At 37.6% G+C, this 27443-nt stretch overlaps 1 protein-coding gene across 1 annotated transcript; it reads left to right on the plus strand.

Moving 5' to 3' along the window:
* Positions 1 to 27414, plus strand: UBE2N (ubiquitin conjugating enzyme E2 N). Its single transcript, XM_012775260.2, has 4 exons — positions 1 to 394; positions 25963 to 26209; positions 26400 to 26540; positions 27222 to 27414. The coding sequence occupies exons 1-4, from the start codon at positions 365 to 367 to the stop codon at positions 27260 to 27262; spliced, it is 459 nt and encodes a 152-aa protein (XP_012630714.1). The 5' UTR covers positions 1 to 364; the 3' UTR covers positions 27263 to 27414.
* The last annotated feature ends 29 nt before the right edge of the window (positions 27415 to 27443 follow it).

Here is a 27443-nt window from a genome sequence, read left to right on the forward strand (position 1 = left end):
TCAGAGGCCTGCGGGCGCGGGGCCCCCACTCCCACCGTCGCGCGGCAGGCTCCGCCACGAGCGCCGGAGCTCCGCGCCGCTCCGCGCCGCCTCCCCCAAGTCCCTGCCCCGCTGCGGAGCGTCACTTCCGCCACCCCCGGCCGGGGTTGGGGCGGGGAGCGCGGGGGAGGGGGCCAGGTCCGAGGGAAGCCCGCCCGCCCGCGCCCGGACACCAGCCCGAGCAGGGACTACATTTCCCGAGGGGCCTCGGCGGCGGCGGCGGGCGCGGCAACGTCCCCCGGAAGTGGAGCCCGGGACTTCCACTCGTGCGTGAGGCGAGCGGAGCCGGAGACAAGACCAGAGGCCGAACTCGGGATCTGACAAGATGGCCGGGCTGCCCCGAAGGATCATCAAGGTAACCGCCCGGGCCGGCCTATGCCTCCCCGCTCTGCTCCCGTCGGCCCAGCGGGGCGGGCAGCGCGGCCCCTCTCTTCCTCCGGCCCGCGGCCCGCGCTGGGAGGCCCGAGGTGGCGCGGAGAGGGTCTGGCCGCGGTGAGGGAAGTCGGGTGCTGGGGAGGGGGCTCCGGGAGACTTCCGGCCGCGGCAGGGCAGCCCCGCGGCGGAGGCCGGGGGCTTCCAGGGGGCCGCCCCGCGGGCGGGGGGCAGGCCTGTTCCACGCGCCGGCGAGGGTGGGGCGGCGGGGCTGCGGGGCTCTGGTCTCGGGCGCGGGCCGGCCCGGGCCTCCGTGGCCTCTCAGACCACCCCCGGGCGGAGGTTGCGAGCGCGCGGGAATCGCAGCGGGGCCCGGACTCCAGGCGGAGGTTGCGGCCCGACACGGCCTCTCGGCCCGGGACTCGCCTCTCGGCCCAGGCGGGAGCGCGGAGGTGCGGCAGCCGCGGGTGCAGAATGAATGAATCGGGAGGGTGAGGCCGGGCGGGGCCCCGAGCCCCGGGAGGAGGCTCCGGGAGGGCCGCGCGTCCTGTCGCGGTCAGCACATGCTCGCCCCTGGCTGCGGGGTCCGGGACACGGGGGCTCGGCGTCAGGCTGCCCTCGCTTCCGTGATCTCCTCGCCTCTAAATGCGTTTCCGCGCGTTATCTCTGAGAAGTGATTTTACTCTGGTTGGCAAACTCTTTCAGCGCTGTTTCTGTTCCGAGGAAATAGTTTAGCACCGAGGTTGGGGGAGGGCCGCAGTTATGGGGATCTTGTGAAATCTTTTGCCTCTGGATTTTGTGCGCTGTAATTATTAAAACGTTCTTCGGCTCTCTCTGAATACTGTACTTTGACAGGTACATATGGAACCATGAAATTTTGGACCTTTTGATTTTGTAAAGTCTTTACATAATGTCGTCAGGTCTTCAGACGTGAGACGTTGCAGCCATGAAAACTAAACGTTAAAATTTTTTGTCAGTTCTTGTGGAAGAAATTCGTTAAACATTTTTGTTGTTCTCACGCCAGTTAAAGTGACTAAATTGCAGTATAATTTTGCTTGATAAAACCTGGTTAACGTGTATTTTTAATCTCGTTCTTCTAAAATTTGGGGGTATTTGCATACTAAGTAGAAGATCTGTTAGGCTTTGGAGGATGATGTATTGTGTAGTGCTTCATGCATTTGCAGTTAAATATATCTGAAATGGGAGGTGTCACCTGAAGGTGCTTGATTTGGAGAAATAAGACGTTTTTATAAGGTAGAAATTCTTAGAAATGAGGGAAGTAGAATAGATTTTCAGCGGGCACTGGAGTCTAATAATGTGAACTTTCGTAGGGCGAAATTTCTTGTGTTGTGGATTGTCTCCGATTCTGTCAAGGGAGGTTTAATTGTCCTAGACATTGGAATGTTCTTACAATGTGCTTTTAGTTGTTTAGTTATCACTGCAGTCACATGGCCCCCAATGATCATTTTTATTGAGACCTCTGTTGAATAATGAACAATGTGGGATGATAGAGCTGTATGTCAAATATCCTCTAGGTTTTTTTTTGTTACTCAGATTGTCGACTAAGTACTGTAATGCAAATTGACATCCCAAGATAATTCTCTAAAATACATAGTGAACTAAACATTATACATATATTTTTCCATTTTTGCTTGATTGTGAAGATATACACAGTAATATGAAAGCTTTGGATGGAAAAATAAATTCTATGGAACCCGTTTATAAATTTACAGAAATGCTTTAAGGGGATAATTTGAAGTCCTCATGATTCAATTCATTTGGCACACATTAATTTACAGTAGGCTTTTACATTTTACTACTTAAACTAAGACAGTGATAATGGGCTGTCATATATAATCTTAATTTTACAGTATCTTGTTGATAACATCTCTCTAATGAATGAATGGTACCTTTATTTGGGTTTTATTTTTTAAAAGTTAAAATTAGGTGGTTTTAGTTTGATGTTATTTATAGCTTAAAAGGGCTGTTTTCTCCAATCCTTAGCAAGGATTAAAAAAATTATAATTTTTAAGTGCCATACTTGTATTATGTAGGTTGTTCCATAATCAGTGAAAATGCTTATTTTTTTAATATCAGAATTTATTTAAAAAATTTTTCTGTCAACCACTGTACAGGTTGTATGTAGACTATCCTGAGGCGATAGGGACATAACCTTCTTTCACTGGACTGTTAATTTGTTTTATTTTTTGTGACCTTTGATTTCCAAAGGGTGAAATTTAATGTTTATTATCTTATCAGTGTTACATTCCAATCTAATGGAAATATTAAAATCAGGTGGCTTGATTGGGACAACTGTTAATATGATGCTTTCTACCTCACAGTGATCATTATTTACATTTACAGATTTCTTCAACCATTTGGTCCTTGCAGAAATTTTGTGAACTAGATAATATAAATCTAGAAACGGACTTAAAGGACTTTTCTAAGATCTTAAAACTGGCAAGAGGCAGAACTTGGTTCTTGACTGGTGTAACTTACCACAGTCTCTTGTTACTATGAAATGACATAATGTATGTACAAGTACCTTGACAACTGTAAATAATTATACAAATATAAGATGATTTTTTGAATTACTACTCACCCAATTTCTATCTCACTCAGATTCCCATATCCAATCCAATAGCAAATTCTGTAGACTCTACTTTCAAAATCTATATTAAATCAGACACATTTCCTCATCTCTATGACACCTCTGTTCAGTTCCATTTTGTTGCCTGGCCTGCTGTGTTAGCCTATTTTAGAGCAACAGCTAGGCATATCTTTTTAAAATATAGATCTTGTTATGCCCCTGCTAAAAACCCTACAGTGGAGGTTCTCAATCACACTTAGAGCAAAATCTTGTCTTTCTCCGTCCCTAGCTACAATGCTCTATGTGCATTTGGGATCTGCCTACCTCTGAGCTCATCTTATGCACTTCTTTCTTTGGGTCACTCCACCGCAGCTACACTGTTGGCTTTACTGTGCTCTGAACAATAAGTGGCTAGGCTTATTCCAGCCATAAGGCTTTCCTCCTGTTTGCTGCACTGCTTGCTTTGTCGTATTGTTCAGTTTGTGGCTCACAATTCATAACCTCAGAGAGGTCTACCTTAACCTCTGTGTAAACCAGTTTCCCTCCCCCACACTTTCTTTTATCCCATTATTCCCTTCTCTTCTGTATAGCACTTACTACTTCTCAGGGTTTATTTACTGTTTGTCTCTCTTCCCCACTTAAAGTTCCATGAAGGCAGGAACCCTTGGGTGACCCGGACATGGCTCATTAATCCTTGCACGTAGTAGACACTGAAGTATTAATTGAATGAACCCATGAGCCTTAATCTCTTTGGAAAAAAAGGTTGTTATTCTCCATCATTTGACATTGTTACTGCTTAGTATATTCTATCTGAACTGATATATTAGTTAAAAGTTAGTCTCTTCTACCCTTAAGTTCATTTAAAAAACACGTCAATCTTTTATATTGTTGACTAGGCAACACATATGTAGAGCACATTTGAAAGGCTCTAAAGGATACATAGAGAAAATTAAGACTACCCCTCATCTGTCCTTCAGCATGCTAGCACTCCTTAGACAACCACTATTTTTATTGTATATTCTTCCAGAAAGACCAGAGTGATTTAGTACATATACATTAGGCTGCTTTTCCTTTTCTTGCAACTGTTTTGATTCCCCCACCCTCCAACCACCAATACATGTTTGAGGTGACTTTTTTTTTTTTTTAAGAGCTAGGGTCTCACTAAATTGGCCAGGTTGGAGTGTGATCATAGCACATTTCCTATAGCCTGGGACTTCTGGGCTCAAGCAATCCTCCTGCCTTAGTTTCCCCATTGTGCCTGCTGTCTTTGACTCATTTTTTAAAAGGCTGGTTTGACGAACCTTGTGGCTAGGTTTTATTATAGCTAATTGCTTATTGATAACTTATATTGTTCCTAAAATTGTGCTGTACAAACAATGCCATAAAGAATAGTTTTGTATATATGACTTTTTGCACAAGTGTGAATGATACTCAGTCTTAGGATTTGATTTTACCAGAATTTTTAGTTTCCTTCTTCTGTCTTTTCTCTTGGGCCAAAGCTCTTTTAGTCTCTAAAAGTTACTGAACAGTTACTTTGTAACTTTAAGCAGAAAGGCTTAAAGTATCTCCAAAATGAGAGGTTCTCCCTAATCCTGTCATAAAGAAGAATCAGAGTTATTTTGGGGAGCAAATAAATCAGATGTGAGTTATGGCCTTGGTCAAAACCAAATCTATTTCAGTTTTACATGTTACATTGATATAGTGACATTCCTTTGCCTTTTCAAAATAGTCATGAAAATGATAAAATATAGTTACCCAAAGAGTTGATTTATTTGATTAAAACCTGCTGAGCCTGCTTATTTGATTAAAAGCCTGCTGAGATTAGGATTTCACTAATCTTTCCCAAAATTTACTTTTTATTTAGTGAGATTTAGTTTTAAATTCTTAAAAATCTAGTATTATATGATTTTGCATTGAGACTTGAGTTTACTTTTTGAAAAATATAGTTTAAAAAAATACTGGTATCGTTTTTTCCCATTGCTATTTAAAAGCCACTCATTTGGTAGGTATTCTAGTGCATAAGGTTTTTTGTTTTGGTTTGGTTTTTTAAGTAAGAAGTGATTTAGAAAACTCCCCAGTTTTTAAGCCCTGAAAATCTTTGGCTGATAATGGTTTTTCCCACTTAAAAAAGCATGAAAAACTTACTATGATGAAGAAGGACATTATTATGAAATGTAATTAAAATCACCTTTGGAAATAGATAAGCTTATATAGTAAGAATTTGACCAGAAGTAGTGTAGTTCTTATTTTTTTAACTTGTCCCATTTAAGAATTTTCTAACTACTTCCCAGGAAAATAAGCTGTATTTTTTTTACATATGACTTCTGGGGATTCTCATTCTTGCCAAGTTTATTTGTGGATTCCCTTGGTCTCCATGGGCTCCATCTTAAGAATCTCTTGGACTGCTTTTGGTAGTGATTAAACTTTCAGGCTATCAGGATACTGCTTTAATATACTGTGTACTGTTTTGATTTTGAAATGTGGACATAACTGAAAGTAAGTTAAAAATAGCAGCCAGTAGAGTATTATTTTTTAAGGTTGTCTGTGTCAGGCATTTCTTTCGGTCCAGATTGATCAGCTTCTATACGATAAAAATTTTTTGTCAAATTATCAAGCACTTAGTTTTCACCATTCTAGGTGATGATGAAATGTTACACATTTGCTTTGTTGAAGTTCAGAGTTTTTTTCACACATGTTGTGACCACTCTTATTGAGAAGCAGAGTTTTTTTTACACTTAGAGAACATCTGCTCTATCCTTTTCTCTCTCTGGTGAGGAATTTGTAGGTCGAAGTTGGATAGGCAGGATTCCTGACTAGAAATTTGATGTCTTCCATTTTTTTCCTACACCTTGTAGGATGGTTTACCTGTATGTAAATGGATTTAAGAAAAAAATAACTTATGCTACAGATCCAAGTTGTATAGGTTCTGAGCATACAACTTAAATCTGTTGTAATGAGTTTTGGATGCATATGCACTACAGAAATAAATAGAAATAAGGAAATGAGGACAGCAGCATCCAGCAAGGGATTTGAACATTACAGTTGCGGTATCACGGTTCTGATATAGGTGCCTAATTCTTATGTTATACGGTATTAGCTTTCTAAAAACAAAAAAGATCTGAGAGGTATAGTGTATGTAATTATGTTATATCAAGAAAAAGAATTTTTTTTAAGTGTGAAAAATGAGTTGGACTGTTTTTATTATAGTGTTGAAATTTTCTTTGCAAATGTAATGTATGAGGGCATCAGCATGAATAATATAAATTAGGAAATTAGCTAACTTCAGCTAAAATCTTAGCAACTTTTAATTTCTTTCCAAGTGAAGTGAACTCTGGCCTGGGGGTCTCCGATGGCAAAAACATGACTACATGGTTCAAAGAACTGGTTAAGAGATCTCAGAATCAGCAGAAAGAATTCTTAATTATTCATTCTTTAAACAGCAACATGACACCATTGGGTGCATTGTAGTATATTTGTTAAAATCCTGGATGCAGCCATTTTAAAATTCCCTAAGAGTACTAAGGCGTAGACATTTTTCTAATTCTGAATTGGCCAGTAACTCAGATGCTTCTAAATAGGATTCTGCTGTTATGTATGTATGTATTTAGGAGTTGGGTCTTGCTCTGTCACGCAGATTGGAGTGTTGATCAAAGCTCATAGTAGCTTTGAACTCCTGGGCTCAAGCGAGCCTTCTGCCTCAGCCTCCCAAGTAGCTGGGACTGCAGGCACGCGCCATCACACCTGGCTAGTTTTTAATTTTTTTTTTTTTTTGTGGAAATAGGGTCTTGTTATGTTGCCCTGGCTGGTCTAGAACTCCTGGCCTCAAACAGTCTTCCTGCCTCATCCTCCTAAAATGCTGGGATTACAGATGTGAACCACTGTGCGTGCCCACCCCAAATTCTGCTGTAATTTAAAGTACTATTCGACATTGGTTTCAGAATATAAGGTTGACATACATTGCTTTTTTAAAAAAATTGGCTATCTTATCTTCAGATTTTCAAACTCTACTTTAGTTTTCAACACCATCACATTGTGTCTATGTCAGTTCGGTTAGTTTGGGGTAAATGAATTTATATTTTCAAAGTCTTTTGAAAAATGCACAGTCTAGGAATTGAAGGCATTGTAGTTAAGAAAACACTAGGAAGAAATGTAACACTTGTTGTCTTTGTGTCATGAGACCACTGTTGATTTTTTAATTCTCTGAAACTTACTAAGCTTCTTTTATCGTTTATACTCAGGAAAAGTTATTTCAGTAAGTAGCTGTGTTTTTGGTGACTTGTAAGGAGACTAGATGAGGCAGCAGCAAATAGCTTTAGTAATCTAATAAGAGCCCACGGCCAAATTTCAATCTTCTATAACATCTTGATTTGTCTGCCTTTTTATTATCCATTTATGAGATATGTTTCAGTTTAATTAATTGGACATTTGTTGAATGCATAATATGTATTCAGCACTAAGACAGGTGAACATGATAAGCATCCCTGTCTAATGGAAAACACAGTCATGAAATAAGAAATTACAATGAGGTGTGTTTTAAAAGAGGAAATGCAGGGAATTTATCATAGTCTAAGGATGAAGGAAGGGTATCTGTCGAGGAAGTGTTTTTAAATTTGAAGATTAGGAGTTGGCAAGGCAAAGAGAAGGAGGGAGTGTTGAGTGAGTTTTGAGCAAATGGAATAGCAGGTATGAAAGCTGGAAGGAGAGAGAGAAAGCGTGCATGGCATATCCCAGAAATACAGTATGTGTGATGGATAATGCCTTGTATAATTATTATGGTCTCATCAATAATTTTTACTTATTAATTACTAGTTCAGAGAGTTGGCATCAAGAACTGTTGGGCAAACAAAGCATTTCTGGATTGTTAAATTCAGATTTCATCTGTGAATCATAATTACCAGAGTGCAGTATGACAAATATTCTTGAAGTGATGTTGGTCATACAGTTTTTATTATATAAAAATAAACATCTTTTATCGATGCTGTTATATGTACTGGGTACTCAGGTTCTAAGCATGTTATTAAATACATGAATTAAATTATTCTGACAGTAATTTCATGATATGGATATTAGTGTTATCCCTATTTTATAAATATGTGAATCTACACAAGGGGTTAGGTAATTTATAGAACTGTGATTTGAACCTGGGTATTCTGAGTCTATGGATTGTGGGTGCTTTAGATAGAATATGCCAGAACCTATCTGCCCCTAGATAATAACTGGCAATGCATATGTTTTTATTTCATTTGGACAAATGAAGTGGAAACATGTTCAAGAGCAAGATCTAAGTGCTTAGTAGCTTTCTTTCCTTTTTTTTTTTTTTTAATCAAAAGTCTCCTATTGTAGTTTATTCACAGGCACCAGACCCTGTTTAGTAATATAGTTCCACTTAAGATGGAATGCCTCTGGTCTGGATAGCATATTCCTCTCCTGCCCTTCTGTATCCTGGATTTGGGGAAGTTTGTGGTTTTGATGAGGAGAGACTAGAAAGCAGGAACTTCTCTATTTCCTGTTATTTCTTCCCAGAAAAATAGACAGTCTTGCATTGCTTTATGATGGGGGATACTTTTCTGAGAAGTACATCATTAAGCGATTTCACCATTGTGTGAACATCGTGTGTACTTACACAAACCTAGATGACATAGCCTACTACACGTCTAAGATATAGAACATAGTCTATTGCTCCTAGGTTACAAACTTGTATGGCGTGTTACCATGCTGAATATTGTAGGCAATTATAACACAGTGGTAAGCATTTGTGTATCTAAATATAAAAGGTATGGTAAAAATACAGTATAAAGGTAAAAAGTGGCGTACCTGTATAGGGCATTTATACCATGAATGGAACTTGCAGGACTGGAAGTTGCTCTGGGTGAGTCAGCAAGTGAATGTGAAGGCTTAGGCCATAGGACATTAGTGAACACTACTGTAGACTTTATATACACCGTACATTTAGGCTGCACTACACTTACATAAAATTATTTTTCTTCACTAAGGTAACCTAAGCTTATTATAGCTTTTTATAAACTTTTTAAACTTTTTGACTCTTGTCAAAACACAAACACATTGTTTAGCTGTACGAAAATATTCTTTATATCCTTATTCCATAAGCTTTTTACTGTTTTAGAAACTTTTTATTTTTTTACTTTTTAACCTGTTTTTGTGAAAAACTTGAGACACAAACACACATATTGACCTAGGCCTACACAGGGTCAGGATTATCAATTTCACTGATCCTTCCACTTCCACATCTTGTCCCACTGGAAGGTCTTCAGGGACAGTAACACACATGAGCTGTCCTCTCCTATGAGAACAGTATCTTCTTCTGGAGTACCTCCTAAAGGACCTGCCTGAGACTATTTTACAGTTAACTTTTAAAATATATAAGTAGAAGGAATATACTCTAAATTAATGGTAAAAAGTATGGTATAGTAAATACTTGGCAATAGGAATTTTTCAGCTCCATTATATTCTTATGGGACTACTGTCTCTCCTATATGGTTCTTCATTGACTGAAACTTTGATAGATGACATCTGACTGACTGTATTTGGGGTATCACTGAGTTGGACTGCAACCATTCCAATGCTAATTTTAAACAAAAACTTTTTTTTTTTACTCAGGAAGCTAAGATAGACCAGAATTATTTGGTACTCATTTTATATATTGAGTTTTGTGTTTTCAATTCAGGGAGGGTATTTGTGCCTGACTTAATTTCCTCACTCTGATTTGGGAGAGGATAAGTAAAAGTGTTTTTTCAATATAATTCCCTCTGTGTGAGCACATACAATTCTTGGTTTGGCTTTTTAAAAAAGTAATTTCTTTTCACAGTTGGTGGCACAGTGATTGATAGCTTTGAAGTTTGACGTTTCTTATCTTCTGCTATAAAAGAGCTATTCCCATTAAGTAACACTTTTTCAAATAAAGCACCCTGTCCTTACTGTTGTGATTCACATAAGACTTAAACTATAAGTGCTGCAAGCTCTATTCAGGTGCCTGCACTGACTGTGATTAGACAAGGAATACTTGGCCAAATCTTGCCTATTTTTTGTCAGAATCTTCTCCCAGGCCAGGGTGGTGGCGGCTCATGCCTGTAACCCTAGCATTCTGGGAGGCTCAGGTGGAAGGATTGCTTGAGCTGTCAAGACTAGCCTGAGCAAGAGTGAGACCTTGTCTCTACTAAAAATAGAAAAATTAGCCGGGCATCATAGTGTTCACCTATAGTCTGAGCTACTCAGGAGGCTGATGCAGGAGGATCACTTGAGCCCAGGAATTTGAGGTTGCAGTGAGCTATGATGATGCCACTGTACTCTGTCTCAAAAAAAAAAAAAAGAAAGAAAGAAAGAAAAGAAAAGAATCTTTTCCCAGTTTAGTTAGCAGAGATGCTGGAGTACAGGAACTACAAGATATTTTCTCTGAACACTTGTTTATAATCTGAGTGCTTAGTTCATGGTTGTGCGTTAGAGTTATCTGGGAGTGTTTATAAATTTAACATTGCCAGCCCAACACAGTTTTTTGTTTTAAGACCTCTGGATGATTTTAGTGTATACCTTGCAGATATAGCAGTCTTGTGTGTGTACTTGGCTTCAATGCAGAGATGGGTAGAATGTGGGTGGGGGACACAAGTAAAAGTATACAGCCAGTGCCAGCTTATGTGTAGAATATAAAGGCATCAGTGGGAACACCAAAAAGTGACAAGCTGCCTGGAGAAACCTTCAAGATTAGGGAAAGAGATTTTTAGAGGGTGACATTTGAGCTGAATTTTGAAGGATAAGTAGAAAAGTGGGGTAGGGGGAGTAGAATGTCATTCTAGGTTAGACAGACCAAACCTAGGGAGATATTTGAGTAGTGCTAAAACTGTAACATGAGTCAGCACGTCTGTGCTTGGACCATAGATACTTAGCTTCAAATGCAATCTGTTAACTTGAAAGTTTCTTTTCTTCAAAGTGTAGTTCTTGAATGCATATTTGTTACTAAAAATTCAGTCAATATGCTGACTATGTTATATACTAAAACATAGTCAAATAATAAATTATTTCTCCTTCACTTTCTTTTACTATTATAATGTCTAGTTCATAGGTAAAATGTTCAAATCTTCTGAGTATTTATTGAAGGAAAACCATTAACCTATACACTTTGGAAGGGTGAATTTGGGGGGTATAATTCACATACCATAAAATTTACTCTTTCAAAGTATATAAGTTAGTGGTTTATTTTAATATATTCACAGAGTAGTACAACCATTACTACTATCTAATTCCAGAAGATTTTCGTCACCCAAAAAGAAACCCTGTGCCCATTAGCAGTCATTCTCCACCCCTACTTCCTCCTTGGCAACCATTTATCTACTGTCTATCTTTATGGGTTTTCCTATTCAGCATACTTCCTATAAATGTGATCATATAATATGCAGCCTCTTCAGTCTGGCATCTTTCACTTAGCATGTTTTCAATTTTCATCCATATTGTGGCATGTATCAGTGCTTCATTCCATTGTAAATATTTTAGTTGAAGCTTCTTCTAAATATATTTTTTTCTAAATAAATATTTTTTAGAAATGACAGTGCTAAAGGGAAGCAGGGCAGAATTTTTAGGAAATAGGTAATTTGTATCAGCTCCCATAAAACTAGTCACATTTGTAGCCTGCACTACTATATAACATTTAAGAAATATCCTTCAGGCCTTATGAGCCATGATTTAAAAACAAAAAGTTTTCAGCGGTAGTAAATCTTTAAAGAGTAGATTTGATTGCTGGACACTATACGAAATTTGAGCCAATTCTAGTGAATAATGGGTAGAAATCAGATTTGGGTTTTATTCTTATCTCAAGGATTAAAAGACTGTGACCTAATTCCTATTTTAAAATTGGATGATTCTATGATCCAGTTGGACAGAGTTTAAAACAATGAGAGGTTGTGATCATATAATCCTAGAACTGATTTTCTCTTTTGGCTTTTAAACTGGCTCTTAGTTACCTCCAAAAAAAATGTACAAATGCTTTGAGCAGTAGCAGTAATCCACAATAAATGTATAGCTTTCCAGTATCACTAATAGGAAGGATTGTCTCGTATCTGCTATGATAGTTTTTAAGCCTTTAAGTGTTCATGTTCTCCTTGGGTTCAGACCATGGGCCATTTCTCCTTATATGTTCTGAACACACACATTCACTTACGGGCTTCAGTCCATATAGATCAGTGATTTCAAAACCTAGCCCTGAGTTTTAGTTCTCTCCAATTGCCTACTTTTTTTTTTTTTTTTTTTTTTTTTGGAGACAGTCTCTGTTTCATGGGCTAGAGTGGTATGGCATCAGCCTAGCTCACAGCAACCTCAAACTCCTGGGGTTAAGCAATCCTTCTGCCTCCCCCTCTCATGTAGCTGGGACTATAGGCATGTGCCACCATGCCCCGCTAATTTTTTCCATATATTTTTAGTTGTCTGGCTAATTTCTTTCTATTTTTAATAGAGACGAGGTCTTGCTTTTCCTCAGGCTGGCCAGTTGCCTACTATTAGTCTCCACTTACATGTCTTACAGACATTTTTAAATCAGCTTAGTTTTACAATGGAATGTATTCATTTTGCTATCTCCCTCTCTGGTGCATAAGCACTGCTAATTGTTCCTTCTCTTTATTAATTACATCACTGTTAACCCAGTTGCCTAAGATCCTTTCCCCTTCCTCCAAACTGTCTTTGTATGTGTGCTCATCCTCTCCTGTTTTTTTTTTTTTTTTTTTTTGGTAGGTGAGTAATCTCAGAATTCATCCCCTATCATTATTTATGCGTGCGCACACTTTTAATTTTCTACACTGACACATTCTAAAACACTAATGTGATCATGTGGCTCTCCATTGTATAGAATTGGTTCAAACTCTGTAACTTGGCATATAAGGTTTTTTCATTACCTGGCTCTTTCATCTTAATTATTTCATTGATATTTCCTTCCTTGTGTTCCCTCCCTCTGATACTGTTTATCAGTCAGAATGATGAATTTTCCAAATTCTGAATTATGCCATGGCTGGCTCTCTAGGAGAGGGAGTGATAATCAAGCTGGTTCTCTTAGAGTTAGATAAACTGCATATTGGACTAATGTGCTACAGGGATGTTGGATGATGTTCACAGGTACCCCAAGCAGACAAGAAGCTTAGAAGAAGCAAGACCCTTCTTGCAGTTTCCCTTTACTATTCCCTTATCTGCAGTTCAACAGAGATCTCCTGATAGAGTCCCACCTCCAGAATCATAGGTATAGAAGGAAAGTGAGAGGCATTAACTTTATATCTGACATACTACTTTCCCAGTATGGAGATTTTAAAGGTAGAAAACTGCCTGAACTAGCCCTATAATAGATAGGGAAGGGTAAGAAGCCCTTGAGATGGGACAGTACTTGACTTCAGTCCTGCAGAATTTTTTTTTGAGGATATTATTAAACACTTGTAATACACAAACTTGTTCCTTGTGGATCTAAGGCTGAAAGAATAAAATTTTAAATGAGAAGAAGTCTTGTAGTTCAAAAGCTGTGTATAAATTAAAAGCAAAATGATTGAATAGGTCAACATAAAAATGAATGATGGTACCCATCAGTTTCTAGAAAAAAATCAGTCATGAAAGAGGATATAATTAAGGATTTTTAGAACATGTAAATCAAGAATACGTGGAGATTGTTAAATATTTGTACTCTGTTCATGCCCTTCTTTTCTCTGTTACAGTGTTCTTGTATAAAAAATGGGATTTTTGTATATTGTGTTGTAAGGAGACACTGCATAGTGACAAATCTGATATTCTAACACACAAAAGATTTTTTTACCCCCAAACAATATTATAGCTATTAAGGTATGTGATAAAATGACCTAAAACATTAACGATTTGCTTTTATGTCACATTGTATAACAGAACATTAAATGAAAATACAGTAATCTCAATATACTTTGTTTTTAGTCAAATATGATTTAATTTATCCCTTTAAATTTTTAAAATTTTTAATTATTACAGGTGCATAGAATTAGGAATTTTATAAGGGATTTTTTTGTTTTGATTATGATTAGGGGAAAGATTTGCTCCCCTTGTTTCACTTTCAAAGTATATTTTTCATATACTGTAGAGAAATCTTTGTTCCAAATCAGTTGAACCTTTCTCCACTTTATTGGGGCAACCCTCAAATCTTGGGAACAACGGGACTGCCTGCTTTAAAACCAGGATGTTAAAGAAGAAAGGATTGGGGGAGAAAATGCCAAGGGAGATGCAAATGGTGTCTCAAGAGTTTACCCTTTCCTCTATCCTTGGTGACTCTTCTCTGCATCAGCTTCATGGATGCTTCTTGATATACTGTCAGAATAAATTAAGAAACACATTTTCTATTCTTAGCTCTGACACACATTTCAGTTATAAATCTTTGTTATTCCCCAAACATGGATGTAGAGATGTAAGGTATTTCTTGGTGCTGAGAATTCCAAGTTCTAGCTGTGGAAAATTGTGAAAAGAGCCCTTGACTGTAAAGTGGACTGTAGTCCATGCTTTGCCACTTGGTAGGTTTCTTTGCACGTTTCTGTAAAATATTTTCAGGGTTGTTCTGAGGATTAAATGAAACAATCTAGGTGAATATACAAGTCAATTTTTAGGATTAATCCTGGTTTCAATCCCCTTACCTTGGACTTCTAGTTAAATTTATCTAGGTTTCCGATTCATTGGCCCCTGAAAGTCCAGTGCTCTGCCTAGGATTTAACCAACTATCAAGTAGTTTAAGGTCTTGAAGTTGCCTTTTTTGTTCATGCATCTGGGATTGAATATGTTGTTAATCCAGACATTCTGCTTAGCTCTTTAAACAGTTTCTGTGAAAGAATCCACTACTTGTAAGCATTTTGTAAGTTGAGTGATTTTATTAAAGATTTAGGGGCTTATTTCCTAATTCTCTAGGGGAAAGCACTGTTTTAGGGAATGTAGGGATATGTGTATATATATGGTAGGAACACAGAATATGGGGCCAGATTTCCTGGGTTTGACTTCTAGCTTTGCCAGATATGAGCTTGGACAACCTTATTTGACCTCTCTGCTTCTTTATCTGATTAATATACTAATCTAGCCCTAGGGTGGTTGGAAGGATTAGAGTGTGAAGAACAGAGCCTAACATAGTACTGAGCCTTCTATGGTGCTGGTTATTACCATTTTCTGATTCTGCAAAGATGCTGCTTCACTGTTAACATAAAAGGAATGAACATCTTAGTGTGTGAAAAAATTGTTTGTCATTTATGTCCCACAAAATGAATAACATTAAACATAACTCTAAAGTGAAATATAGATTTTTTAAAGCACAGTGAATGCTCATATATAAACACTGGATGGGAAAATGGGATGTTTTGGGTAAATAATGCATTTCAATTTTATTAGAATTATCATATATGTCCTCTATTTTGCATGAGTTAGGCAATAAAGTTGATTTTTGTAGCTGCTAAATTGAAGTTTTATTCCTTAATCCAAAGTATTTAAGGTCTATACTGCATAACTCCAAGGGGTGTCATTCATGCAGACTATATATAGTCTGAATGGTCCTCTCCTGAAGCTGAGTGGTGTGGTAGCCCTGCTAACGGATGTTTTTTGGGAGGGAGACAACCCCTTAATAACTGAATGCTTCCTAATTTATCTCAGAGTTAGTATGCAGAGTGTGAAAAACTATTTTAATTTTTCCTGATGGTTTGGATTTTGGACAAAATTGTGTCAGTAGCACAATTAGGTTGAGAATATAAATGTGGATTGATTGTAACTTGCTTTTTGTTTGTCTCACTGAAAAATTCAACTGCTCTGCTTCCATCTGTTCTTGTCTGTCTTCCCTATTAATGGGTCGTCCTCAGGCATTGTTGTGATTGCTGCATTTGAAACCAGAAGTAACCTGAAAGAAAAACATTAAGTTAATTTCATATATATTTTTAATGAGCAAATGAAAAAAACTTGAGAAAAAAAGCAGGTGCCATTAGCAACAAATTTCTTCCTTATTTAGCTATTGAATATTGGCATAAATGTTGGGGATACAAAGTAAGCATATAGCAATAAGATTTAACCCATTCTAAAAATAAAAAAGTGTTCAGTCGATTTTAGTACTAGAGAGAATATTTTGAAATGTTCAAGGGACTTGGTTTTAGAAGTCTGGAGAGGTAAAGGATATGTATATGGTTGCATAGCAAATTGGTACAATTAAAATCGAAATTAAATTCAGGTGTGCTGGCTCTCAGCTTTTTTTTCCCTACTAGGTATACCAGGCTGCCTAGTTAAATTTAGCTCTCTAGTGTAAAATTAGCTCCCTCTTTTTGAAGCCTTTTAAACTTGGTAGAAATTCTTTGAGAGAGAAATTAGGTGATTTGTGTGTGCTCTCCTCTTTTGATCCCATTTAATCCCAAAGAGATATTTAGATTCTTAACCTCTTCAACCTTCCCTACCTCTGGTCTGTTAATGCTTTACCTTTTCTTCATTTCTTTCCCTATCTAGTTTAGACTTTGTATTTTTAGCAGGCAACGGAAACCAACTTTGGCTAGTTTAAGCAGAAATGATATTTATTAAGAATTACTAGGTACCTCACACAGTCTTCAGGAGGGCCAAAGGCAGTCAGGAACAAGCTTCAGAATTACACCGTGGTGGAGATGTCATTGTGTCAAACACACTCTGCAGTGTGTGCAGTGGGATTGCTGATGCCAAGTATAGGATGCTATCACTAGAACTCTTCCATTGCTGTCTTAGTGGTAACTACTGCTATTCTCTCCAGAATGCATTCTTCTTTCTTTGCTACCAGTGCACAGGTTTTGATTGAGCCTAAGTCACATACTTAGTTGCAAGAGAGTTAGGAAGTAAGACTTAAGCTTATACTGAGAGAGATAGGGATCCATAAAGGTGTGTGTGAGGCTGCTAATTGGTAAACAAGGATGTTTTAGCCTTGAGGTGGCCAGAAGGAATGCTGAATGCCCCTCTACAAACTTCATTTTGCTCTTAGTGCTGCTAGGTAGTCATTTTGTGTGACCATAGTTAAGTTTTTCTATTTTCTGCAACAGTTACTTCAAATTTTCATAGTCTTAAGCTCCCAACTTCAACATTATACTAAGCAAGGGGAGGTGAAAAGGAATTGTGAATGAATGGAGAAATTTTTACCATTGTTTAACAGACGCAGACAAATGGCTGAAATTACACATAAGGGCCTTAAATAAATTACCAACTTTAAATAACCATTTAAAATTTTAAGAAAGAAAAACCCGCAGTCTACATCATTTTTAATGTGTAAAAGCTGAATTCTTTTTGCCAGTTCATTGGTTTTTGCTAATACATCACTCATGATTTAGGTGTTCATCATTCAGAAGCAGGCTTTTAAAAAATTTCCCTAATTTTCATTCAAGAAATACAGAAAATCATCTACTTCACCTACTAAGTTACATACCAACTCCTAGAATCTAAAATATGCGGTGGGTTTGTTAATTAGTGCCTTAAGAAGCGACTATGGCACACAGCAGTCCCAATGACTAATCTAGGTCCTCTCTTTTTTCATTCAGGGTTCTGAGATATCAGTGTCAAATCATTCCTGAGACATGGAGTTCATTAAGACAGAAACACAGCTACATTATTCAAATCAGTGAAGTCTTATTTTTATTTTTTGAGTTGGTGATCAAGTGAGTTCAAACAATGAAGTGTTAGATCGTCCATCAAATCAGGAATCAGAGAAAATGGAGAGGCTTAGCTGCCAGGAATCTCCTAATTACAATGCTGAGTATTCAAAGGATATTTTTTTACCACCAAGAATTTGAGTGTTTTATGAAGGGGTGGTTGATACCATCTTTAGCTATAATGCCAATATTTGGAAATCTTTCCCAAAAAAGAGAAAAGGATGGAACTTTAAAGACTTTGATTTAAAGTTTTTATCCAGAAAACTTTTAAAATGTCGTTGGAAATAAACAGGAACATATCAGGCCCCTAATCTAGTCCTGCTGTTCATATAGTATCCTAACTCACACCTCCTGTACCTTCTTTGAGACCTTGACATACCAATTCTAAAATGGATCTTTCAAAGGCTGACTTATGTATACTTTATATAATATTAACAATGAAATAAACTGCCATGGACAAAGGGCCCTGTTATACTCTTCCAGTTAGCACAACAAAGTCAGGTACAAAATAAGCAATTAAGTATTTGTTAGTAAATTCAGAGGCACAAGAACATTTTAGAGCATAATAGTTTTATATGTAATATCAAAGATAGGCACGAGGGTTTGTCATATAATAGATAATTCCAGGCCAAAATGGTATATACCATAAAGCAAATAAAGCAAATTTTTCTACTTTATTTTAATGATACACTTTTTCAATTTCCAGTTCAAAAAGAAAAAAAATTTTTAAGTAACATAGCTAAATTTACCTTTTTCATGAAGCTCTTCATGATTGTGAAGGGCTGAAAATAGCCCTTCCTTAACTGCTGTGTTATTTCTGAACATTTGACCTTTACTGTTGATATAGTTTTATTTATTTTTTTTTATTTTATTTTTTTTCTTTTTAGGCCCATTCATGTACTTGTAGATATAGTTTTAAATGTCTTCATGTATAACATGGAGATTAAGAAAACAGGCCCTGAAGTCAGATTAAGGAGAGCCCAACAGCCTAGATTTGAATCTTGGCTCTGCCATTTGCTAGCTTTGGTTGGTTCCTCATTGTTACTGGAGCTTTTATTGATTTTCTGCATATCTTGGGTTAGTGCTTCATAATTGCATGTAGTCTCTGCTTTTATGGACCTTGCCGACTGGGGTAAGGGGGAATAAACACAGACTACAGTATAACCTGATGAATAATAATCCTAAAGTGGAAGTTACCAACAAACACAGCAGATTTAGTAATCCCTTTCATCAGCTCTGTGTGGTACCTTAAGCATGCAGGCATTTACTCACTAAACAAGCATTTATTTAGCACTTACCACCATTTGCTAGCTGGGGTTCCCATCTTCAAATAGTTTAGGATCTGACAAGTAAACCAGAGTTGCTGTGCTAGTTATAGTAAGCAGAGTGAGTGGTGGTCATGAACAGGAAACAACAGCCTGGTAATATATATACTTAGCCTTTCAGAAGTCGCTCTCACTCTCAAGTTTCCGTTCCATCTCACGGAACTTCTCAGAAATATTGATCTTGTTTTGGGTTGAGAGGGAAAATTAAGATGTAGAGATTTCTGCCCCAAGTCATCTGGTCACATCTCTTGACTTTTACTCCAAGTGGAATAGAAAGTACCTTCCTGCCTGTTTCCTATCAACCCAACTAGAAATACAGCTTTTCAACAACGAGATACCCTGGTTTAAAATATTCTCAGATTTAATCTTGATACTTGGAGCCTGTGAAATAGCTTCTGCCATTTTTCCTTCTCTGAATCTGCCATCCAAGAAATCTTGAGGTTTAAGTGTGTGAAAGTAGTAGAAGAAGACGGAAGGGGGGATGCCTTGAGAATCATTATTCTCATCTAACTTCAGGATGTTTTCAAGAAATTCTCATGGCCCCAGTTAGCCTATGTGGGGATTGTAAGCAGTTTAGTAGTAAGACAGGCACAAGAGACAGAAGCAGAAAGGAAATTAAAAAATCGCTTAGTTTTGCTTGGTTTGCTTTTATTGGTTTTCTTAAGCTATTTCCATTTTATTTGCTTTGGGGATCTAGATCAGGATAGGTCTTTTTCAAGGACAGGTTCAGATGGATGCTAACCTTGTTTTGACTTAGCTAGAGTAATCATATGGTGTAATTTGAAAATAGTGAACTTGGATAAAATAATTAACTTTTGTGAGCGTCAGTTTCATTTACAAAAGAAAGGATTTGAAATAAGTAGATGATGTCTTATGTCCACTAGGGGGTAGTGTGGACTGTAAAAGTTACAATTATTCCTCAGTGATTAGCCTTTGGTATAGTTGGCTTGTTTGAATTAATTTTTGTTTATCCACTTTTTTTTTTTTTTTTTTTTTTTTTGAGACAGAGTCTTGCTTTGTTGCCCAGGCTAGAGTGAGTGCCCTGGCCACAGCCTATCTCACAGCAACCTCAAACTCCTGGGCTCAAGCAATCCTACTGCCTCAGTCTCCCGAGTAGCTGGGACTACAGGCATGCGCCACCATGCCTGGGTAATTTTTTCTATATATATGTTAGTTGGCCAGTTAATTTCTTTCTATTTTTAGTAGAGATGGGGTCTCACTCTTGCTCAGGCTGATTTTGATCTCCTGACCTTGAGCAATCCACCCGCCTCAGCCTCCCAGAGTGCTAGGATTACAGGCGTGAGCCACCGCGCCCAGCCTGTATAGAACTTTTTGAGGGGGAAATAATGATGCTTTATAGTTTCTGTACAAAAATTTTATCCACTATATGAAATAAGTTAAAGTATTCTTAATGACCAAGTCAGTAACATCATTATAACATGATTATCTCATGTTTAACTGTCCTATGTGGTAGCTTCTATGTGTTAGCTACTAGCCCCGTGTAGTCAATTGAACAGTTGATAAAAAGTGGCTTGTTCAAGTTGGTATGTGCTGATATAAGGGCAATCTGGGGCTGTGACTCACCCCATTGATTGCAAGGGTTGATTTAGCTGATCTGGCTGGCTGGGTGGGTGTCCCCTTCCTCCCTCACTGCTCCATTTTATGTCCCTCCCCAGTTCGTGCTGGGTCATAGAGGAGGACCATTGGTAAAGGTATATTGAGTAGATGTGCTACCCTGCTAGAAACTCCAAATAAGCTCTCAAATTAGTATGTGCTATTATTATAAGTGTAAATTACACACTGAACATTGAAGACAATATGAAAAAAGTAAAATATATCATTGATAATTTTTATATTGATTACATGTTGAAACAATATTTTGAATATATTGGGTTAAGTAAAATATAAAATTTCAATTAATTGAAATTGATTTTACCCCCTTTTTAAACTTTTTCATGTGGTGGCTAGTAGAAAATTTTAAATTGCGTATGTGTCCTACATTATATTTCTGCTAGACAACACTACTGTAGAGAAAAGTACTCATTGGCCATTTTTATCTTGGTGTCCTCTAACTGGCCTTGTGATTTGTAAGGAAGTAGTGAAGTGAGGAAATTGAGCACAACTTTGGTTCTGTTTCTAATACCAGCTAAAATACAGTTTTATTATAATGAGATATTTCTAAAAATCATCACATCATGCAAAATCATGTAGTAAAATTCACAAGGTTTACAGATAAATTGAAGTTGGAGCATGCACTAAAAAACGTCCATAGGTGGTTAACATTTTAAAAATGGACACTTACAAATAGAGAGTAGACTTGCAGATTTCCTTAAGTAGTTTACAATTGTATACATAACGAAGAACTGACATTTGCTTTATTATAATAGTAATTCCAAAAAAGGAGCCCCTGTTTGTTAATATTTTTTAATCCATTAAAGACAAAGTGACAGAGGTTGGAGTAGACAGAGTAGGCATCGAAGCGTTTCTCAATCTTATAACGTTTTTGTGATAATGAAATTGGTGGAGTTACCAAATTATCAGACAGTTCTTAGTTAAGATGAGCTAAAAGATCTATATTTAGCATTATTAGTCATACATTTTGGTTTTGTGTTTCAGAGAATATTCTAAATGCAAAAAAGCTAATTATTGTAGACATGATGCATTGAGGATATACAGAACATAAAAGACTTTACATTTTTTCATGCTATGAACAAATTATTATTGAGCTTAAAAATGGGAAAAGTCCTGGTGAATAGAGATTAGTTGACAGAATGTCAAATGTAGTTTTCTGTAGTGTGATTCTGGGGTTTGCTCTTCAAGTCCCAATAGATGATCAGTTTGATGTGGTATTTGAAGTATTTGTGGCATGAACTATTATACTCGTTCTATTAGATGAGTTACCTTCCTTAAGACTTAATCTTGTTGCCATTTAAATCCATACCCTGCTCTTTTATGAACTTCCTTTTCTACTCTAGTAACCAATTTCCTGAGCACAGTCTACAGTACTTTCTGTTATGGATGGCCCTGAGCTCGTTCTATCTGGCATTCCTTGGGTTGCTTGTAAACATAGTAGGGTCATAAAATGTAACTAAGTGTTTTTCTGTTTGTTTTTTTTTTAAAAAAAAAAAACATTATTATTTAATAAACCTTAAGATTTTTCCTACGTTCTTTTGAGTTTCTTGTGTGAGCCTGTGGCCTTCATATGTGATCTTATTTGTGGAATACTTTTACAGTTCTTGTATTTGATATTCATAGTAACTCTGCATGAGAGGTAATATTAACTATATAGATGAGGAAGCTGAGGCTCAGAGCAATGTAAATCATTAATGTTTGCTCAGAAACAGAAGTGAAATAGTAGGAATTTGAGCCTTTTACTTCTTCAATTATATTATACCGTACTTCATTGTCTTTCTACTAAAGAATAGTATAAAACTAAAAGATATTTTAGAGTTAACCATGTGTTAAGTGTAGCAGGAATGATTTTTTTTCCTACCCAGGTTTTGTCTTTTTAGGGAAAAAAGTTGACATCAGTTTTCTGTGGGTAAGACTTTTTCAGATGCTAGCATCTGAGACTTGTTCCATTTGGTTTGGATTTCATTCTTTTTTCCTCTCACAATTTATGCTCTGGGTTTCTTTGGAAAATCAACACTGTTTAGTGAAATAATTATTCATCTGTTTGTTGTGTCAAAATCCATTAGAACTTGAGAGCATATAAAAACTTATTTCACAATGTTTTCCACACTTTAAGCTTATTCTAGAATGTGTTCTGATTAAATCTTATGATTGATCAGGTCACATGGCGTGCTTAATATGTACAATCTTTAGAAAGAATATCTGACATTTGAGGGTGAACTAAAGATGAGAAAGTGCATGCTATATCCATCTGTGCCAGTGTGTACTGGGAGTGATTTTGAAGCTATTTTGGGATATGCTCTTGGAGGCCCTTCTGGTAGCTTTTGGTAGCTTTAAATAGAGCTGCTACTACTTTGTGTTACGGGGTGGGGGCGGGGGGGGGTTGGGACTCTTGGACCCTGGCTCTCCTTTTTCCAGTCTCCCTCTATGGCTTCCAAAAAATATGAAGACCTAGGGTAAGACAAAAGAAGGACTGGAGATGAGGAGAGGCCAACATTCAAGGAATTTTATCATCCAGTTCTTTTCCCATTCCTCCACTCCTACTGTTCATCTTAATATTTTTACTTTTTTACCAACATGAAGACCAACTTCTTTTGTAGAGGACTTCTCAAGGTGAGAAGCTTCATTATTCTCTCTTGAGCTTTTTAGTGCTCTAACATTTTTTTAACTTTGAACTTATAGAAGAACATTTTGCTGAAAGTGGTTCACAGAACTTCAGTTTCTCATTTGCCCTTTTATTGCCATAATTAAAACAAAACAAACCAAAAATAAACAATAAACTAGCCTCAAATAAAAGTACCAAAGACATCAATTTAAATGGCCATGGATTTAACACATTTTGGGGAAGGATTATTGATTTTATCTACATCTCATGACTTTTTCAGTATATTACTGTGCTGAGAGAGAAATCTTATAGTATATGCACTGTAAGTTGTAGAATGAGACAATGTAGGATATATAATTTTTCTTAAGTGAAGGCAGTGTAACTAAAATATTCTCATCTTATTTTTCATACCTAAAAGCTTAAATCTAGTAGTGTTCTAAACTTTTTTTACAGATTCCCATTCAAAATGTTGAAGCATATTACTAAGAAACAGATTACATATACTGTTGTCAATTTGCATATTAAATATTAACATTTTCTGGCTAAAAGCAAATATAAGCTACACTGTTTCTTCCCATGATATGCACTTTCTGCTTTGAAAATAACCCTGCTTTAATGGTTTTAAAGATGAAATTCTCGTAGTTTATTCATAACGCCTCTCTCTTTTTTTATTTTTATTTTTGAGATGAAGTCTCACTCTGTCACCTGGACTAGAGTGCCATGGTGTCAGCCTAGCTCACTGCAACCTCAAATTCCTGGGTTCAAGCAATTTTCCTGTCTTAGCCTCCCAAGTAGCTGGGACTACAGGTGCATGCCACCACACCTGGCTAATTTTCCTATTTTTAGTAGAGATGGGGTCTTGCTCTTGCTCAGGCTAGTCTTGAACTCCTCAAGCGACCCTCTTGCCTCAGCCTCCCAGAGTGCTAGGATTACAGGCATAAGCCACGGTCCCCTCTCTTTATAATATCAAATAGATTCAGTGAGTATTTATGGAATACCTACTATGGTGCCAGGCACGTTCTAAATGCTGAGGGTACAGCAGTAAATAAAACAGACTCTGAGCTGTCCTCTGGAGTTTCCATTCGGAACAAAATAAGTGAGCTATGTAATGTGCTAGTAGTGTGGTGGAGATGAAGTGGGGGGGGCAGGGAGTGCGTGGGGCAGGATGCAACGTGGTTTGCAGTTATGGAGGCTTCACTGAGAAAATAAGTTTGAATGAAAATCTTAGAAGCTGAGGGAGCAAGCCATAGAGAAATTAGGGGAAGAAGAGCAAATGGAAAGCCCTTGAGGTGAGAGGATGCCTGCCAGGTTGAAGGAATTACAAGGAAGCTAATTTTTGACTGGACTAGACTGGGAGGGGTATTGGGGAAGAATAGCTGAAGATGAGTCACAGAGGTAGGTGGAGTGAGGGAATCGTATAGAGCCTCTTTTGGGGAGTCCATCAGAGGGATTTGACTTTTAAAGTATCTGTGGAAAATTGACCCAGAATGGGGAGCGGGGTAGAAAGGTCAAGCAGGGAGAACAGATTAGGAGGCTGTTACAGTGTGCCAGGTGAGAGCTGATGAGAGCAGTAGAATGGTGAGAAGCACCGAGTCATGGGTAGATTTTGAAGTTTTCCAAAATAAGTTGCTGACCAAGTTAGACGTGTGGCATACAGTAAGAGGTGAAGAGGCAAAGCATATGGGCACATGTGTAGGAAAAGCGTACAAATGCTACTGTGGGAGCTCATAGAAGTTTCATTTTCTCATGAAATAGGAAGCCGGGTGTCAGCCAAAAGTTAGGATGAACATTGGAAATGTTGGAGGTTTGAAGAGAAGGGAGAAAGAATGATAGAGTTATGTAGGAGAGAGGGAGAATGATGAAAAAGAGAAACTAATAGTATGATTGTTGGAAACATTAAGGGTCCCTTTTAGGTTAATTATTTATATAGACTAATCAGCATGGTTATATATATTTCCCTGGCCCTGTTTAGATGCCTAGGCTTGTTCTTATCTCCTCGTTCCATTATGTTTTTCAGAGGGGAGATTTTCAGTAGTTTTAAAAACTAATATTACCTTTTTTTTTTTTTTTTTTTGGAGACAGAGTCTTGCTTTGTTGTCCAGGCTAGAGTGAGTGCCGTGGCATCAGCCTAGCTCACAGCAACCTCAAACTCCTGGGCTCAAGCAATCCTCCTGCCTCAGCCTCCCGAGTAGCTGGGACTACAGGCATGCGCCACCATGCCCGGCTCATTTTTTCTATATATATATATTAGTTGGCCAATTAATTTCTTTCTATTTATAGTAGAGATGGGGGTCTCGCTCTTGCTCAGGCTGGTTCCGAACTCCTGACCTCGAGCAATCCGCCCACCTCGGCCTCCCAAAGTGCTAGGATTACAGGCATGAGCCACTGCACCTGGCTAATATTACCTTTTAAACAGCATGGTTTTGATTGAGTTTAGAGCAAGTTGCCTTACCAATGTGGTAATCATAGTGTTATTTTCTTTCTTTTACTTGAGTAAAAAAATCAGTTTCACTAACCTAATTTTATTATCAACATATTTGTAGCCAGACCGTATGATACCTTGTAAATATTTGTTGCATTTGCATTGGGCTGGTTATAATTATTTCAATGGTCCCTTTTCTTTTTAAATTTTGCATTTTATAAGCTAAATTAAAACCTATTGGAAGATTGGAGAGGTTCTCTTATGTCTAATTCCAAGAGATGAACTTTATAATTTTAATTTTTTTTGTCTAGCAGAATGACATTTGTTTCACAAATGTGTTTGTTTTTCTGTTGTAGGAAACCCAGCGTTTGCTGGCGGAACCCGTTCCTGGCATTAAAGCAGAACCAGATGAGAGCAACGCCCGTTATTTTCATGTGGTCATTGCTGGCCCCCAGGATTCCCCCTTTGAGGGAGGGACTTTTAAACTTGAACTATTCCTTCCAGAAGAATACCCAATGGCAGCTCCTAAAGTACGTTTCATGACCAAAATTTATCATCCTAATGTAGACAAGTTGGGAAGAATATGTTTAGATATTTTGAAAGGTAAGTGTTATCTTTATCATAATATGCTATTATTAAGATTTCTCCTTTTTCTTTAAAGCATTCCATATTTAAAATGTAAACATTGTAATCTTGCCTTTTACAAAGACCACAGAGGTCTGTGGGAGGGAAATGCAGCAGTTCTGGGCCTGTTTTTTCTTGCTTTATCATACTGGGCCTTTTGCCTTCATAGATAAATGGTCCCCAGCACTGCAGATCCGCACAGTTCTGCTATCAATCCAGGCTTTGTTAAGTGCTCCCAATCCAGATGATCCGTTAGCAAATGATGTAGCGGAGCAGTGGAAGACCAACGAAGCCCAAGCCATAGAAACAGGTATTTTATATTCATTCTCCTTCATCCTACTTCTACTTTTGAAAACAAATTTATGCCACCATTTTTAAAACTTTTAAAAAACTCTTGACAGGGAAAAGAAAAAAAATGTATTATAATAAATCAGATCCTGCATATAGTATGTAAATGCCTCTTAACAAAAGATGTTCAAGCTCCATTGTGGCCTGCTGTTGGACCCCCAGATTTAAAAACAACCTATAATTAGGAGATCTTCTTGGATTCTTTTTATAGCTACACCTGATTTAACAGGTACCAAGTGTCTACCATTCTTCTAGCAGCATACTGGAAAACTTTTGAACTCTTTTGACCTGTTTTTTTTAATCTGTATGCAGAGGTTTGTAGCTAGAGAGTTTGGAATTAGCAAGCTTCTTCCTGCTACAGATTTTAATAAAATTAGTAGGGAGCATTAAATATCTAGAAATGAAGGGGGCAATTCTTCATCTTGTTGAATTTTGTAGAACTTCTGAATTTCACTGTAGTGTTGGTAATTAGATATAGAGACAATTTTTCGTCCCTAATCCAATTTATAGAAAATGTCATGAATTTAAAAGATTACAGTGTGACATTTCCATAATTAACTTAATAGTGTTTGCTGTTTATAGTTTGGAAAATAACATATTGAACTAAGTAAAATAATAATTACATGTTTGTTTTTGTCTACAGCTAGAGCATGGACTAGGCTATATGCCATGAATAATATTTAAATCGATCCGATCATCAAGTGTGCATCACTTCTCCTGTTCTGCCAAGACTTCTTCCTTTTTTGTTTGCATTTAATGGACACAGTCTTAGAAACATTACAGAATAAAAGCCCAGACATCTTCAGTCCTTTGGTGATTAAATGCACATTAGCAAATCTATGTCTTGTCCTGATTCACTGTTGTA

This window comes from Microcebus murinus, chromosome 10 (genome assembly GCF_040939455.1).
Source record: "Microcebus murinus isolate Inina chromosome 10, M.murinus_Inina_mat1.0, whole genome shotgun sequence".
In the NCBI taxonomy this organism is placed as follows: Eukaryota; Metazoa; Chordata; class Mammalia; order Primates; family Cheirogaleidae; genus Microcebus; species Microcebus murinus.